General features: G+C 41.9%; 1 protein-coding gene across 2 annotated transcripts in view; it reads left to right on the plus strand.

Annotated features, from left to right (window-relative positions):
* The window catches only part of BMAL2 (basic helix-loop-helix ARNT like 2), a 77,326-nt gene that overhangs the window by 41,626 nt on the left and 20,946 nt on the right, over positions 1 to 14,754 (plus strand). For both annotated transcript variants that reach the window (XM_079774638.1, XM_079774639.1), the window contains exons 6-7: positions 977 to 1,091; positions 1,875 to 2,018. In XM_079774638.1, coding sequence (XP_079630764.1) covers positions 977 to 1,091; positions 1,875 to 2,018 — 259 coding nt within the window. The remainder of the gene's footprint in view (positions 1 to 976; positions 1,092 to 1,874; positions 2,019 to 14,754) is intronic.

A 14,754-nucleotide genomic window follows, 5' to 3' on the forward strand; every position in this document is an offset into this window, starting at 1 on the left:
CTTGGGAAGTAAAGGAGGTCAGAAGAGGGGTGGTCACTGTGGGTCAGGGAGGATTTCTCATGCAAAGTAGAATGTCTACTGTGCTTTAAGATGTGCAGAGAGGTGAGGAAGAGATTTTAGGTTGAGATAGGGAATCTAGGGAATCAAAGGCAGTTGGCTGATGGGCCAGGGAATGGCGTTTGTTGAGATGGAGTAATGAATTCCAGGTGATGAGACCATGGGGCAGAGGCCCAGACCTGGGAATGCTCTGCATATTGGGAGAAGTGGAATGGGAAGTGGGAGGTGTCCCGGGTTGGATTTTGTCTTTTGATAGTACGGTAATTTTTTTAACAGTATGGTAAATCTAAGTTACACCATAAATTCACAGTTATTTTGTGACTTCCATATGATACTATAATATACTCGCTTTACTTTTACCAAGGGTAAAGTTTATTTTTATAATATTTTTTTTATTGATTTCAGAGAGGAAGGGAGAGGGAGAGAGAGATAAAAACATCAATGATGAGAGAGAATCATTGATGGGCTGCCTCCTGCACGCCCCCCTACTGGGGATTGAGCCTGCAACCCGAGCATGTGCCTTTGACCGGAATCAAACCCAGGACCCTCCAGTCCGCAGGCTAACGCTCTATCCACTGAGCCAAACCAGCTAGGGCGCCAAGGGTAAAGTTGAAAATAAATCATAATATGACTTATAAGTAACGAATATGAATGGGGGGATGTTACCAAGAGTTAATAAGAGTAAACAATACCAGTGGCGAGGTGTTTGTGTGTATCCAGTTATGGCTGGCTGTGCACGTATTTCTTTTTCTGTCTAGAGGTATGACCCTGCTTTTAACACTGTTGCTATCATACAGTGTAGTAGATGCATCTTTGAGATTAACTAAAAACAACTTTAACAAAAGAAAGTATTATGTCTAAAAAGAAAGATAGGAAAATTATGGTACTGATTTTAAATGAATATCTACTTTATGTATAGGCTAGTTTGACTGGACAGAGCTTATTTGACTTCTTACATCCAAAAGATGTTGCCAAAGTAAAGGAACAGCTGTCTTCTGACATTTCACCAAGAGAGAAGTTAATAGATGCCAAAAGTAAGTGCTCATCTCAGCGTGCTTACCATTTCATATAAATATAATTAGTACTTAAAAGTACAGCTATACAGTGTTCTTGAAAAGTTAGAATTTTTAAAAACAATATAATTATATAGACAATTCCTGTATTCATATAAAAATAAATACCATATTCATATGAAGATGCCTTGAGGAAAATGTGGTTGCTTCATGTTCACTCTTTTTGTATGCTAATAAAATCTTTACAAGAAAGTATCTTTTGGGATAAAATATTGCTGAAGTGTTCACTATCCAGCTATTGCTGAGAGAGAATTATTCTCTTATATGGGTTAGGTCTATTCATTGTGAAACACCATGTATAATATTGCTTGGGAGTTGTAAGTATTCTTTTATTTTCTCTGAAAATACTTACCTTCTCTGAAAATGCTTAGTGCCAAGGTAATCATTTATAGTATAAAATAATGATGCCTTTTGCCATTGATTACTATTATAATTGAGGGTTTTTTTCTTTTTAATTTAATTTTTATTTCATTTAAAATGATCTTTATGCTCCATCCCTTGGGGGGGATAAAAATAAGTTGAAAGTTTCTAAGTTATCAAAAATATGATTGCTGGACAAGTACATTTTTTGGTATGTTTCGCTTCCTGGCTTACAGTGATACTGTTTTAAATAACCATTTCTCTTTTCTATATATAAAAAATGTAACGGATGATCAGAAAAGTGTTAGGAGATAAATTTCAAAATTGCTTAAAAATATTCTTTTCTACCTATTCTCTTGCCTCCTCCTCCTCCTCCTGTGCAAGCGGGTTTGCAAGTTCACAGTAATTTCCATAGCAGAAGGACTCGCATGTGCTCTGGCTCCAGACGGTCCTTTTTCTGTCGGATAAAGAGCTGTAAAATCTCGGTCAAAGAAGAGCACGACGGCTCACCCGACGCAACGAAGAAAGGTAAAAGGTATCGTTCTGAAGTGTCAGGTGACGTAAGGCGTGGGTGTGAAGTTCATGCCCTAATTATTTTATGTACAGGAAAAATAAGGTATATGGCTTAGGCAAATGATTTAGGCCCAAAGCACCTTAGGAAATAGCTTTCAAATTTATTAAGTAATTACATATTTTCTTTATGGCCCAAGATTTAAATGGTGCTGTTGAAATTACAGTTTGGGGGCAAATGGGAAGAGCTGGAAATAAAACCTTTGTTATGAAATTCTGTTACTACTTTTAAAATATAAAAGTTAGGTCTTTAAAAAACAACAACCCTGCAATATTACAAGAGCCTGATTTGATTAATTAAGATGTTCCAGGTATAGTTTTAATTTTTATGACGTTCTTGGTTTTATATTTCTAGTTCTGTTTTCTTGTGATTTTTTTAAAATAGATTTGTCTTGCAGATCTTTACATTTTGAATTAACACTCATGGATTTTACTTGCTACATTTCAGGGACTGCAAAATGTCTCCTGATGTTTTTGCCTAAGAACTTACTAACCTATCAGATACAGAATTTCCTGTGCAAATTTTAACGTGAGATTGGATTTGACATCTTTTTAAAAGGATATTTATATAGAGCTGCAAGATTCAGTTTATTTACAAGTTTTGGTCAGAGTCGCTTCTGGCAACCACCTAAGATGATAATCACTAATGCTCATTTATTAAGCCCTTACTCTGTGCCAGATACTGTGCTAAGTGTTTTCATCCCCGTGAAAACACTGTTCTTACCTCTGTTTTAGAATCAAGTGAAACAGGCAAATTCACACTCAAACCGAAACCCCTTACTCTTATGCTGTACTATAAAGAAACAAGGGCTGCGTGAATCAGCGGTCCTAAGGGTGGGACTGTTGGTAAACCATCAGTTGTTTCCCTCTTGCCCTTGGCTCTGAGCTAGCTTTCTGAAGTCTCAGGGTTGAACTCCCAGTGGACCTGTGGTGAAGAGGCTGTGAAATCCAGCTGACTGGGATCAAATGTTTGCTCTACCAGATGCTAGTTGTGTGACTCTGAACAAGTTTCCTAATCCATCTGAGGCTCAGTTTCCCTATCTGTAAAACCAGGATATCCACAGGGCTGTCTGGTTTTGCAGAGTGGCTAAATGCATAGATTCTGGAGCCAAACTGTTCGGATTTGAATCCTGACCTGTGATCAACTATATGAGTTAAGATAAATGATTAAATCCTTCTGGGTCTCACTCTGCTCAACCGTAAAATGAGAATAAATGACAGAACCTCCCTCACAGGGTTGTTATCTGGATTAAATGAGTTAATACGTGTTAATGTAAGCTGTCATGAATACTCTTAGCAGTAAGGCACCTAAACTTAGGACGGTGCAGAGCAGAGATGGTCAGTATCATTATTGTCATCATTTCAGGGTTCCTGCTCCATCTTCCTCAGGTTAATCTCATATTGGGGCATGGCCATATAATATGGAAGTACTCTCCAAGGGCAGGAATATTTCTTCTGTGTGGATGGTCCAAGGAGTCATACTCCATATAGACCCTGGACTGTAGTACATTTCACCCTTAGGATTTAACTAGAGACGAACTAATGCCCTGGGGAGTAAATACAACCACAATTTAATCACCTAATCCACCCGGCGATCCCTGTGAGAGAGAAACATGTCGGCCAATGCAGCTACCTTAACGTGATTGACATCTCTGTGGTGTTTGATGCAGGTTAAACAGTGAATGGAGGCGAAAATGATCAAGTTTTTTTAAGTGTTTTAAAGATCGCAGATTAATTTGTCTTTCCTTCTGGAAGAGAGGAGTTTCCACATGGACTTATTTAGTGCTAGTATTTTAGTCATCTGGTGCATGGCTAGTGCTCAATGTCACCATTTCACTTCTGTAAAACCTGATTTCATCCGACACCTGTGCCCTACCATCTTACCCTTTGCTTCCTAAACCTCACAGTCTCACAGGTTTGATCTCAACCTCTCTCTTCGTTTTGAGGACCATTGCTTTACACGTGTCTCTCCAGTATGAGTCTCCGGGAGCACAGGAGAAGGAAAGGGCGAGAAGGGAAGAAGGGATGCTCTGGGCAGCAGTGCCCAAGACTGCGGTGGAGATTTCTCCCCCACCTGCATTTCCTCACAGCTTCCTTAGCAATCTCGTTTCTAAAAAGTTCCCTATCTATTGGCTGTCCTTAAGGGAAAGTGGTAGTGATAAGCCCGAGATCGTTATTTGACACAGTAGTCTCTAATTGGTCTCTCAGCAACTATTTAGTCCCTATTTAGGCACCATACCAAGTGCAAAGGCTACACTGGGAACAGGTAGATAAAGGTATCGCTCTAGCGAACCTCAGAGGGACAGGAGGCAGCCATTTTTGACAAGTAAATTAGTAAATATTTCAGGTATCAGAAGGTACAATGACGTCAATAAAATAGGATAATGAGGGCAGGGACTAGGAAGAAGTAGTACTTTAGAGCAGCGGTCACCAACCTTTGGGACCTCACGGACCACCAGTGGCCCACAGACCCCCCGTTGGCGACCGCTGCTTTAGAGTACTCGGAGGATCTCTCTCGTGTGACATTTGATCTGAGACCTGGATGATGAGGAGGAGTCAGCTATGCACAAATCTATGGGAAGAAATTCCTGACCAAAGGACAAGGGTAGAGACCTTAAGGTAGGAAAACTTCATATTTTGGGGGTCTCAACAAAGATCAGGGTGACTAGACCTTAGATGCCAAAGAGAGTGTTTGGAAGGGAGGCAGCCGGGACCAGATTTGAAGGCTCACATGGGCCAGGGGCAGTGTTGTGCAGGTTACTGATGAATAACCAGCTTTCTGAGTGTAGCTTTGAAAAGAATGTTGGTTGATATTTTCCTATGCAGTAATAAGTAAGATGAAAGTGAAATCATGAAGACACGTTGTTGGAATTTCATTCATTTTTCAATGATATGTGACTTTGCTGAAAATGAAAATAGGTTTTTAAATATTGGAATATTATTTATTCAGTATTTTTGTATTATTCAATACACGCTTTTAAGCTTAATCCATTGTTGACATTTTGTCACTTGTATAGGTCTAGACAGTCAGGAAAAAAACAACAATTCAAGTCCTAATTTATAGCTTTGCCAATTTCTATGGTGTAAATAGTCACATGTTGGCTAATTTCAAGACACTTTTATGAGGTCATTTAACATAGGGTAGAGGAAGAATGGTATCAAGTTCAAAAAGAATTACTATAATTTTTAAAAATTGTATTTAATAAGAACATACTATGGCCCAAACACTATTTTATATGCTGGGGCCAGAGCAGTGAACAAAACAAAATCCTTGCTGCTGATGATATTACTATGAAAAAAAAAAGAAAATAGAATACTAAGAAGTAAAGTTAGAACCAGACCTTCAAATCACATGGTTTTAAAAAATAATAAAGCATACCATCAACAAAATGAAGACAATCTGAATGGGAGACAACTGATGGAAGAAGATATTTGCAAGTGATATATAGATGATAAGCGGTTAGTATACAAGGATCTCATATAAGTCAATAGCCAAAAAAAAAACAAAAAAAACACACAAAAAAACCACAAAGAATCAATTAAACAATGGGTAGAGGACCTAAATAGACATTTCTCCAAAGAGGACATACAGCTGTCCACTAACTTAAAAAAAGATGCTCATAATCACAACCATCAGGGAAATGCAAATGAAAACCACAATGATATATCACTTGACACCTATCAGACTAACTATCATCAATAAATCAACAAACAAGTGTTGGTGAGGATGTGGAGAAAAGGGAACCCTCATGAACTGTTGTAAATTGTTGCAGCCACTATGAAAAACAATATGGAGATTCCTCAAAAACTTAAAAATAAAATAGAACTGCCATATGATCCAGCATTTCCACTTCTGGGTATTTATCCAGAGAAAACAAAAACACTAAATCAAAGAGATATATGCAGCCCTATTTTCAATAGCCAAGGTATGGAAGCAACCTACGTTTTTGTTGATAGACAATTGGATAAAGAAGATGGTATATGTACATACAATGGAATATTACTCAGCAGTAAAACAGAATGAAGTCTTGCCATTTGTGACAACATGGATGGACCTACAGGGCATTAGTGCTAAGTGAAATAAGTCAGACAAAGACAGTATTATTTTACATTTATGTGAAATCTAAAAAAAGTAAAATAAAAGAACAAACAAAACAGAAACAGACTCATACAGAGAACAAACTGATGGTTGTCAGATGGGGGTAAAGGGGCGTAAGAGGTATACACTTCCACTTACAAAATAAGCCACTGGAATGTAATGTAAAGAACAAGGAACATCTATAATGATAAAAGCGTAATATGCAAATTGACCGAATGACTGAACAGCAGAATGACCGCCCGGACGACCACACTATGACACACTGGCGCCAGGCCAGCCAAGGTGGGTGTGATGTGACTGGTTGGGGGGACCCGAAATTGCCCCATGATCGCCCCACAGAGGGAGGCCCAGGCCACCGGCTGGCGGGATGATCGATTGGGGTGGGGGCTCTGCGATCGCCCCAAAGAGGGAGGCTCAGGCTACCCGGCCAGTGGTGCTGTGCCAGATGGGCAGGGCCTCCTTCTATGGGGCAATTGATCTGGGGGTCCTGCGATGGATTGCCCCACAGAGGGAGACCCAGGCCACCGGCCAGCGATGCTATGGCAGGTGTACAGGACCAGCCAGTGATCGCCCCACAGAGGGAGGCCCAGGCCACCAGCCAGCGATGCTATGGCAGGTGTACAGGGCCAGCCAGTGATCGCCCCACAGAGGGAGGCCCAGGCCAGCCAAGCAATCGCACCCCACGCCTCTCGCCCGCAGAGGGAGGCGACTGATGGCAGGGGAGGGCGTGCAGCACTGCACAGATGGCAAGCAGTGGTGGGGGTGGGGCCAGCTGCCAGCAGCGGGGGTAAGGAAAGCCCTGATCTCCAGCCAGTCCTAGGGACCCTACTGGAGGGGTCCTGGATTGCGAGAGGACCAGCTGGGAGAACCTCAAGATACATTTCAAAAGATGTGTTCCCCAATAAGGCAGACCCTAAGGAATGAACAGTGGACACATTTAAGTTTTAGGAGGGCAGCTTGATGACATGCTTGCTCACCATAATGAAAGTTGAATCCTGAGTTGAGAAGTGCCCAGTATGGAAGAGAAGATCGAGCCTGCCAAGCTGATGGCTCCGGCACCTTCCAGAAGTTTACCAGGCTCAAATCTTCAAAACAGAATACCAGCAGCAGCCCCAGGCCAGCCTGCTGGGAGGAATGGAGAATGCAAGCAGGTCAGGACCATGAAAGCACAGGCAACATCTCTTTTCCAGGAAACCTTCCCTGATACCCTCCCCTTTCTGGTTGGCTTGAGTCTCGGGTACCCACTTTTGGTAATCTATTCATAAAACTGAGCATCTATTATATTTGTTGCCATTTGCACACTGTATTGAGATTATATTCTTTTATATTTGCCTCTCACACTAGAATGAGAGATCCGTCTCTCCATGGTTCCTTGCACATATATATTCAAACATTTACTGATGGCATAAGTGAACATTCTCCGGTCCTGATTGGTGGACTACATAATTGACTCAGAGCCCAAAGAATAGTTAAGAATCCAGTGAATTAATCTACATTGTAATGTTTTTGTTTCTCCCAAGAAGCAATTAGAACATATTTTTAAAGTTTTTATTCCAAGAAGTTTTAGCAAATGCTATGGACTGAATTGTGTCCCCTAAAATTCATTTGTTGAACCTCTTCCTCGCCCCCCCCCCCATGTGTTGGTATTTGGAGGTGGGATCTTTGGGAGATAATTAAGTTTAGGTGAAGTCCTGAGAGTGGGGCCCTCATGATGTGATTAGTGCCCTTATAAGAAGGGACACCCGAGAGTTTACAGTCTGTGAGCACAAAGCTAGATGGTAGCCATCTATGAACCCTCACCAGAACTCAGCTATGCTCCCATCCTGATCTCAGAATTCTAGCCTCTACAATTGTGAGGAAATAAATATCTATTGGTTAAGCCAGTGGTCGGCAAACTCATTAGTCAACAGAGCCAAATATCAACAGTACAACGATTGAAATTTCTTTTGAGAGCCAAATTTTTTAAACTTAAACTATATAGGTAGGTACATTGTTATTAATTTAATTAGGGTACTCCTAAGCTGGCCTTTGCTAAAAACTCAAGGGGCCAAAGAGCCGCATGTGGCTCGCGAGCCGCAGTTTGCCGACCACTGGGTTAAGCCACCCAGTCTGTGATTGTTTGCCATGGGAGCCGAGGCTAAGACAGCAAACAACTTGGACCATTTTCTGTATCACTAGAGGCCTGATGCACGAAATTCATGCAAGGGGCTCGGCCCTCGCAGCCTCAGCGGCTTGCCTTGGCCCTTGCAGCCCTGGCCTCATCCAGAAGGTTGTCCGGAAGGTTGTTTGGCTGTCCGGTCTAACTAGCATATTACGCTTTTATTATTATAGATAGTTCTCAGAAGTAAAACTGAAAAGGCTCTGTAGTGGGAGCCAAAGGAATCGGGGGCTTATGGGAAATAAATGTGTTTATTCAATGGGCACTTTACAGTTTGGTTTGAAATATGGAGCTATAAGTCACAAATCAGTGATAGGAGTCTACCTTGTCTGGCTCTTTCTTCTTTGTGTCACCTTAGATTTTTCATTTCATTTTTGTGTGAAATTCTAGGACACCATATGACTGAATACTAGGTGAACCGGTTAATAATGTGAATTTTTTTCAATAGATGGGAGTTACACATATGTTGATATATATGCGATTGGATATGTATGCTATTTTGTTGTATTGACAAGAAGCTTCAGAACTTCATATGTCAAATTCGCTGAAGGTGTTAACATCATAGATATTTTTACACTTAAAAATGTTGAATTTTGTGCCAAAAAAAGAGCATTTGTGGGAAGTTATAATTCATTATTTTGAAGAAAAGTGCTGCTGAATACTTTGGGAAGCTTATGGTGAACATGCTCCATCTCAAGATACTTGTGAATGCTGGTTTAAACGCTTTAACAGTGATGATTTCGATGTGAAAGACAAAGAACGTCCAGGTCAACCGAAAACGTTTGAAGACCAACAATTACAAGGATTATTGGATGAAGATGCGTGTCAAACTCAAAAACAACTTGCAGAAAGATTAAATGTTGCTCAGCAAACAATTTCCGATCATTTACAAGCAATGGGAAAGATTTTAAAGGAAGGTAAATGGGTGCCACATCAACTGAACGAAAGACAAATGGAAAACCGAAAAGTCATCAGTAAAATGTTGCTTCAACAGCATGAAAGAAAGTCTTTTTTTATCTAATTGTGACTGGCGATGAAAAGTGGATTTATTTTGAGGATCCCAAATGCACAGAATCATGGGTTAACCCAGGTCAACCATCAACATTGACTGCAAGGCCAAATCACTTTGGAAAGAAGACAATAAATGCTGTATTATGAGCTTCTAAAACCAGGTGAAACCATGAATACTGATCGCTACCGACAACAAATAATCAATGTGAACCACGCTTTGATTGTGAAACGACCAGAATGTGCCAGAAGACATGGCAAAGTAATTTTGCTTCAAGATGACGCACCATCACACACTTCAAAACCAGTTAAAGACACGTTAAAAGATCTTGCCTGGGAAGTATTAACCCACCCGCCATATTAACCAGACCTTGCTCCTTCAGATTACCACTTGTTCCGATGGATGGCACATGCACTTTCTGAGCAGCACTTAGAAACGTACGAAGAAGTGGAAAATTGGGTCTCTGAATGGTTTGCCTCAAAACAAGAAAAGTTCTATTGGGACGGTATCCACAAATTACCTGAAAGATGGGGAAATGTGTAGCTAGCAATGGACATTACTTTGAATAAAGCACTTTTGATGTTTTTCTTGAAATTATCGTGTTTTCTTTGATTACAAAATCTGTCATTATTGACCGGTACACTTAGTAAATACAACTTGGTGGATTTTTCTTAGCTATGTGAGCCCAAGTCAGTTGCTGATGATAATCTTGGAAGTATAATACTTTCCAAGTGTGGTCTTTTAACCCTTTGCAAAGATACGAAAAGGAAAGTGACACATCCTTTAGACAACTACGTGATTCTGTCATAGTATTTGGAAGCAGTCTTATAAATATTGAATCTTAAGCAAAAACACGTGTGTATAGTCATAGGTTAAAAAAAAACGTAAACATCATTCCTGAAGAATGTAATAATCAAACTTTGGTTCTTCCATGTGGTTTCTAAAAGGATTTTTTAAAAATTTATTATTAGAAGCTTGAGATTTATAGGAGAGACAGGGAAAATTCTTTCCTTTGAAATAAATATTGATAATCTTACTGGAAAAAATACAGATATTTTATTATAGGAATATTTGGCAAATGGTCAATAAAACCTGATTCACAGTTGAATTCTGTGATGAGCTGAAGGAACTGACCTATTTTTAAGTCCCTCCAACGTTCCAGGTTCTCATCTAAGCCCTGCCTCACATCAGCCATGCTGGTGGCCGGGTTTTAGGACAGAGTGGAAAGGGCCTGGGCTCTGAATTCATTAGGGTTTTAATGTCGGGTCTGCTGCTTAACAACTGTGCCGCCTTAGGCGGGCTCCTCTCAATCTGTGGAAATGGGGTGATGGGCTGCACTGTTTCCCCGTAACTCACATGTTGCAGTGGAAGCCCTAGCTCCCCATGTGAGGGGACTTGGAGAGAGGGCCTTTAACGAGGTAATGAAGGGTAAGTGAGGTCCTAAGAGTGTGGACCTGACCCGGTAGGACTGGTATTTCATAAGAAGAGGGAGTGATGCCTGGAATGCACAACCACAGAGAGGAGGCCACGTGAGGACACAGTGAGAAGTCTCCTGTCTGCAAGTCAAGCAGAGGCTCCAGGAGAAACCAAATGGCCAACCCCTTGATCTTGGATTTCTAGCCTCCAGAACTGGGAGAAAAGTACATTTCTATCGGTTAACTCACCCAGTCCGGGTGTTTAGTTATGGCAGTCCTCGCAGACTCATAAGATCGGTATACTGTAGCTCATGGGAGCAGGGTTAGGATTGCATGTGGCTAAATGCAGTGCTTGGCGCCTAGTACGCACTCAGTAAATGAAAGCCATTATTTGTGACTCAGAAGGAAAAAAAAAGGAAAATAAAAGGGCAAGAAGAAAATCAGTATTTAACCCTTTGCACTCGCTTTTTTCTTCTACTCGGGATTTAATGCTAACCATGTCGAGTCACACTCGACATCCGAGTGCAAAAGGTTAAAAATCTATATGCCAAGCATTTTGCATAAGTACCTAATTCAATCTGCCTAACAGTACAGACCACCCCCATTTTGCAGATGAGAAAACGGAAGCCCTAAAAGGTTATGTAATTTGTCTAAAATCACAGAGAAAGTGGCAGAATCAAACCTAGCATGAACATCTGTATGCCTTCCACTCTGCCATGCCACCTGTGAGAGGAGCTTCCTAGATGCCAAAGGCTGTTAATGAAAGAGAGCCACCCTCGGCGATTTCTGCAGTAGAGACGCATCTAGGGGTTGGCTTCTCTTGTAGGAATGCACTTCTGCCCACACACGGAGGTTCGGTCCCACATCAAGCTGGGCCACACAGATGCCTGCACTGGCAGTCACATAGCTTCTCAGAGAAGAACTTCTTAATCTGCTCAAGCACTTGAACCAAATATTCACTTGACACTCCAGCGCTGTGGGCCAAAGGCACGAGGCCAGTCTGGCCTAAGGAATGGTAAGGGCATGTGTTAACCATCAGTAAGGCCCTTCCTTGCAGTGCCTGGTGTTTGAGAACTGCCTACAGACAGACATGTAGACAGATGCCTGGACCAGGATGAGGTTAACTGCACAATGGAACCCTGGTGTGCCACATGGATGACTTCCCACACATGAGATCATTTTGGATTGTGCTTAACCGAGGAGAATGTCAAGTGAAACAAACATTTTTCATATGGTTACTACTAAATCATTCTTTCCAGTAATGATTAGCCAATGTCATTGACTATTTTAAGATCACTCCCTATTAATGATGAAAGTTAATAAAGTTATTTTTTTCCCTTTTACCATGACATGTTACATTAACTTTTTTGTTATTTTTAAGACTATTTTTTAAAAATACGTTTTTATTGATTTTTTTAGAGAGAGGGAGGGAGGGAGAGGGATAAAGAGGTAAAAATATCAATTGGCTGCCTTCAGCACACCCCTTTCGAGCCCAACCCGGGCATATGCCCTGACCAGGAATTGAACTAGCAACCTCTTGGTTCATTGGACGATGGTCAACCACTGAGCAGCACCAGCCAGGATAATACTATTTTTTAGAGCAGTTTTAGGTTTGCAACAAAATTGAGAGAGGTAGAGAGATTTCCCATATATTCTTGGCCCTCACACATGCATAACTTCCCCCATTATAAACACCTTCCACCAGAATAATATATATATTTTTTCACCAACGATGAAACCCACATTGACACATCATAATCACCCAAAGTCCACAGTTTCCCTTAGAGTTCATCCTTGCTGTTGTACATTTTGTGGGTTTAGACAAATATATAATGACATATCTCCATCATTATCCTATCTAATAAAAGAGTAATATGCAAATTGACCACACCTCTGCTACACCGACAAGCCATGCCCACCAGCCAATCAGGAGCGAGTATGCAAATTAACCCAACCAAGATGGCTGTGGCCACAGAGAGAGCAGGAGGCTTGGGTTTCCCTGGCGATGGAGGAAGCCAAGTTTTCTGAATACCCTGGCCTGCCCAGGCCTCCACTCAAGGCTACAAAGTTTCAATTATAGAAGATAAATAAATCCCAACAAAAATGGCTGCAGCCACGGAACAAGCAGGAGGCTTGAGTTGCCCCCGGCAATGGAGGAAGCCAAGCTTTCCGCCTGCCCTGGCCTGCCTTGGCCTCTGCTTAAGGCTACAAAGTTTCAATTATAGAAGATAAATAAATCCCAATAAAAATGGCTGTGGCCACAGAGCAAGCAGGAGGCTTGGCTCCGCTCAAGGCTACAAAGTTTCAATTATAGAAGATAAATAAATCCCAGGTACCAGGGCCTCAGCTTGGGTCACCGGAGGTTGTGGCCCGCCTGCAAACCACCACAGGCCCCTCACCCAGGACACCCCACACCCCAAGGGAATCCCCACCCTGATCCAAGACACCCTTCAGGGCAAACCAGCCAGCCCCCACCTGTGCACCAGGCCTCTGTCCTATCTAATAAAAGAGTAATATGCAGATTGACCATCATTCCAACACAGGCTGCCCCCATGTGGACACAAGATGGCCACCACAAGATGGCCAGCAGGGGAGGGCAGTTGGGAGGGACCAGGTCTGCAAGGGAGGGCAGTTGTGGGCGATCGGGGCAGCAGGGGAGGGCAGTTAGGGGTGAACAGGCCGGCAGAGGAGGGGAGTTGGGGGCAACCGTGCCTGAAGGGAAGGGCAGTTGGGGGAGACCCAAGCCTGCAGGGAGGGCAGTTAGGGGTGACCAGGCCTGCAGAAGAGGGCAGTTAGGGGAAAACAGGCTTCCAGGGGAGCAGTTAGGCATCAATCAGGCTGGCAGGGGAATGGTTAGGGGATGATCAAGCTGGCAGACCGAAGTGGTTAGGGGCAATCAGGACGGCAGGCAGGCAAGCAGTTGGAAGCCAGCAGTCCTGGATTGTGACAGGGATGTCCGACTGCCTGTTTAGGCCCGATCCTATCTGGCAGTCGGACATCCCTCGAGGGGTCCCAGGTTGGAGAGGGTGCAGGCTTGGTTGAGTGACACACCCTCCCATGCACGAATTTCGTGCACCAGGCCTCTAGTAATATCATACAAATTATCTTCATAAAAATTCTCTGTGCTCTGCCTATTCATCTCTTACCACCACCACCACCACCCCTGGCAAACACTAATCTTTTGACTCCATAGTTTTGTCTTAGTTACATTTAAATATTTAAAAAAAGAGAAAACAGCCCTTTTAATGATAATTAAAACTGAATTTAAGATTTATGGAAAGGCTGTTTCCAAAATTAGCCACCAGTCTCTCATAGCAACATGGGTTTGAACTGTGTGGACATGCAGATTTTTTTTTTTTTTTAATAAACACTGTCAATGTATTTTCTCATGATTTTCTTGATATTTTCTTTTCTTCAGCTTTATTGCAAGAGTGTAGTATATAATACATATAATGCACAAAATATGTGTTCATTGACTTGTTATTGGTAAAGCTTCTGGTCAATCCCCCCCCACACACACACACACACACACACACACACAACATTGTTCAAGGGTCAACTGTACTATTCTCTCTGATTTTGTGTGTGTTTGAGATTTTCCATAATAAAAGTTTTTTAAAAATAAGCAAGTGTGACACTAAAAACATTATTTCTACCCTGATTCTAATGTCATAGATTCAGACTTTGAAAAAGATTCTAAGATAAGAATAACATTTCTCATGTATCTCAACTTGTGAAATCAAAGGTTGATGAAGGATGGGTGACTGCTTCCAAACATCTTAGGTATTCGAGTTCATCTTAGTAAGATAATCAGTCATACAGTAATGCACCCAGAATGCATTGGCTTCTTGTGCAAGTGTGGCAGATGCTGTCAGTTCCACATGCCGTGGCCTCTCAGCACCTACCCCTTCAAGGGCATCCCATCTGGTTTACAGTGTCTGACACCTGTGATTCTGTTTGACCTCGTTCTCTGGTCTTTGGCGACAGTCTGCTTGCCTGGGTTGATGATGGTG

Source organism: Cnephaeus nilssonii (assembly GCF_951640355.1).
Source record: "Cnephaeus nilssonii genome assembly, chromosome: 6".
Taxonomy (NCBI): domain Eukaryota; kingdom Metazoa; phylum Chordata; class Mammalia; order Chiroptera; family Vespertilionidae; genus Cnephaeus; species Cnephaeus nilssonii.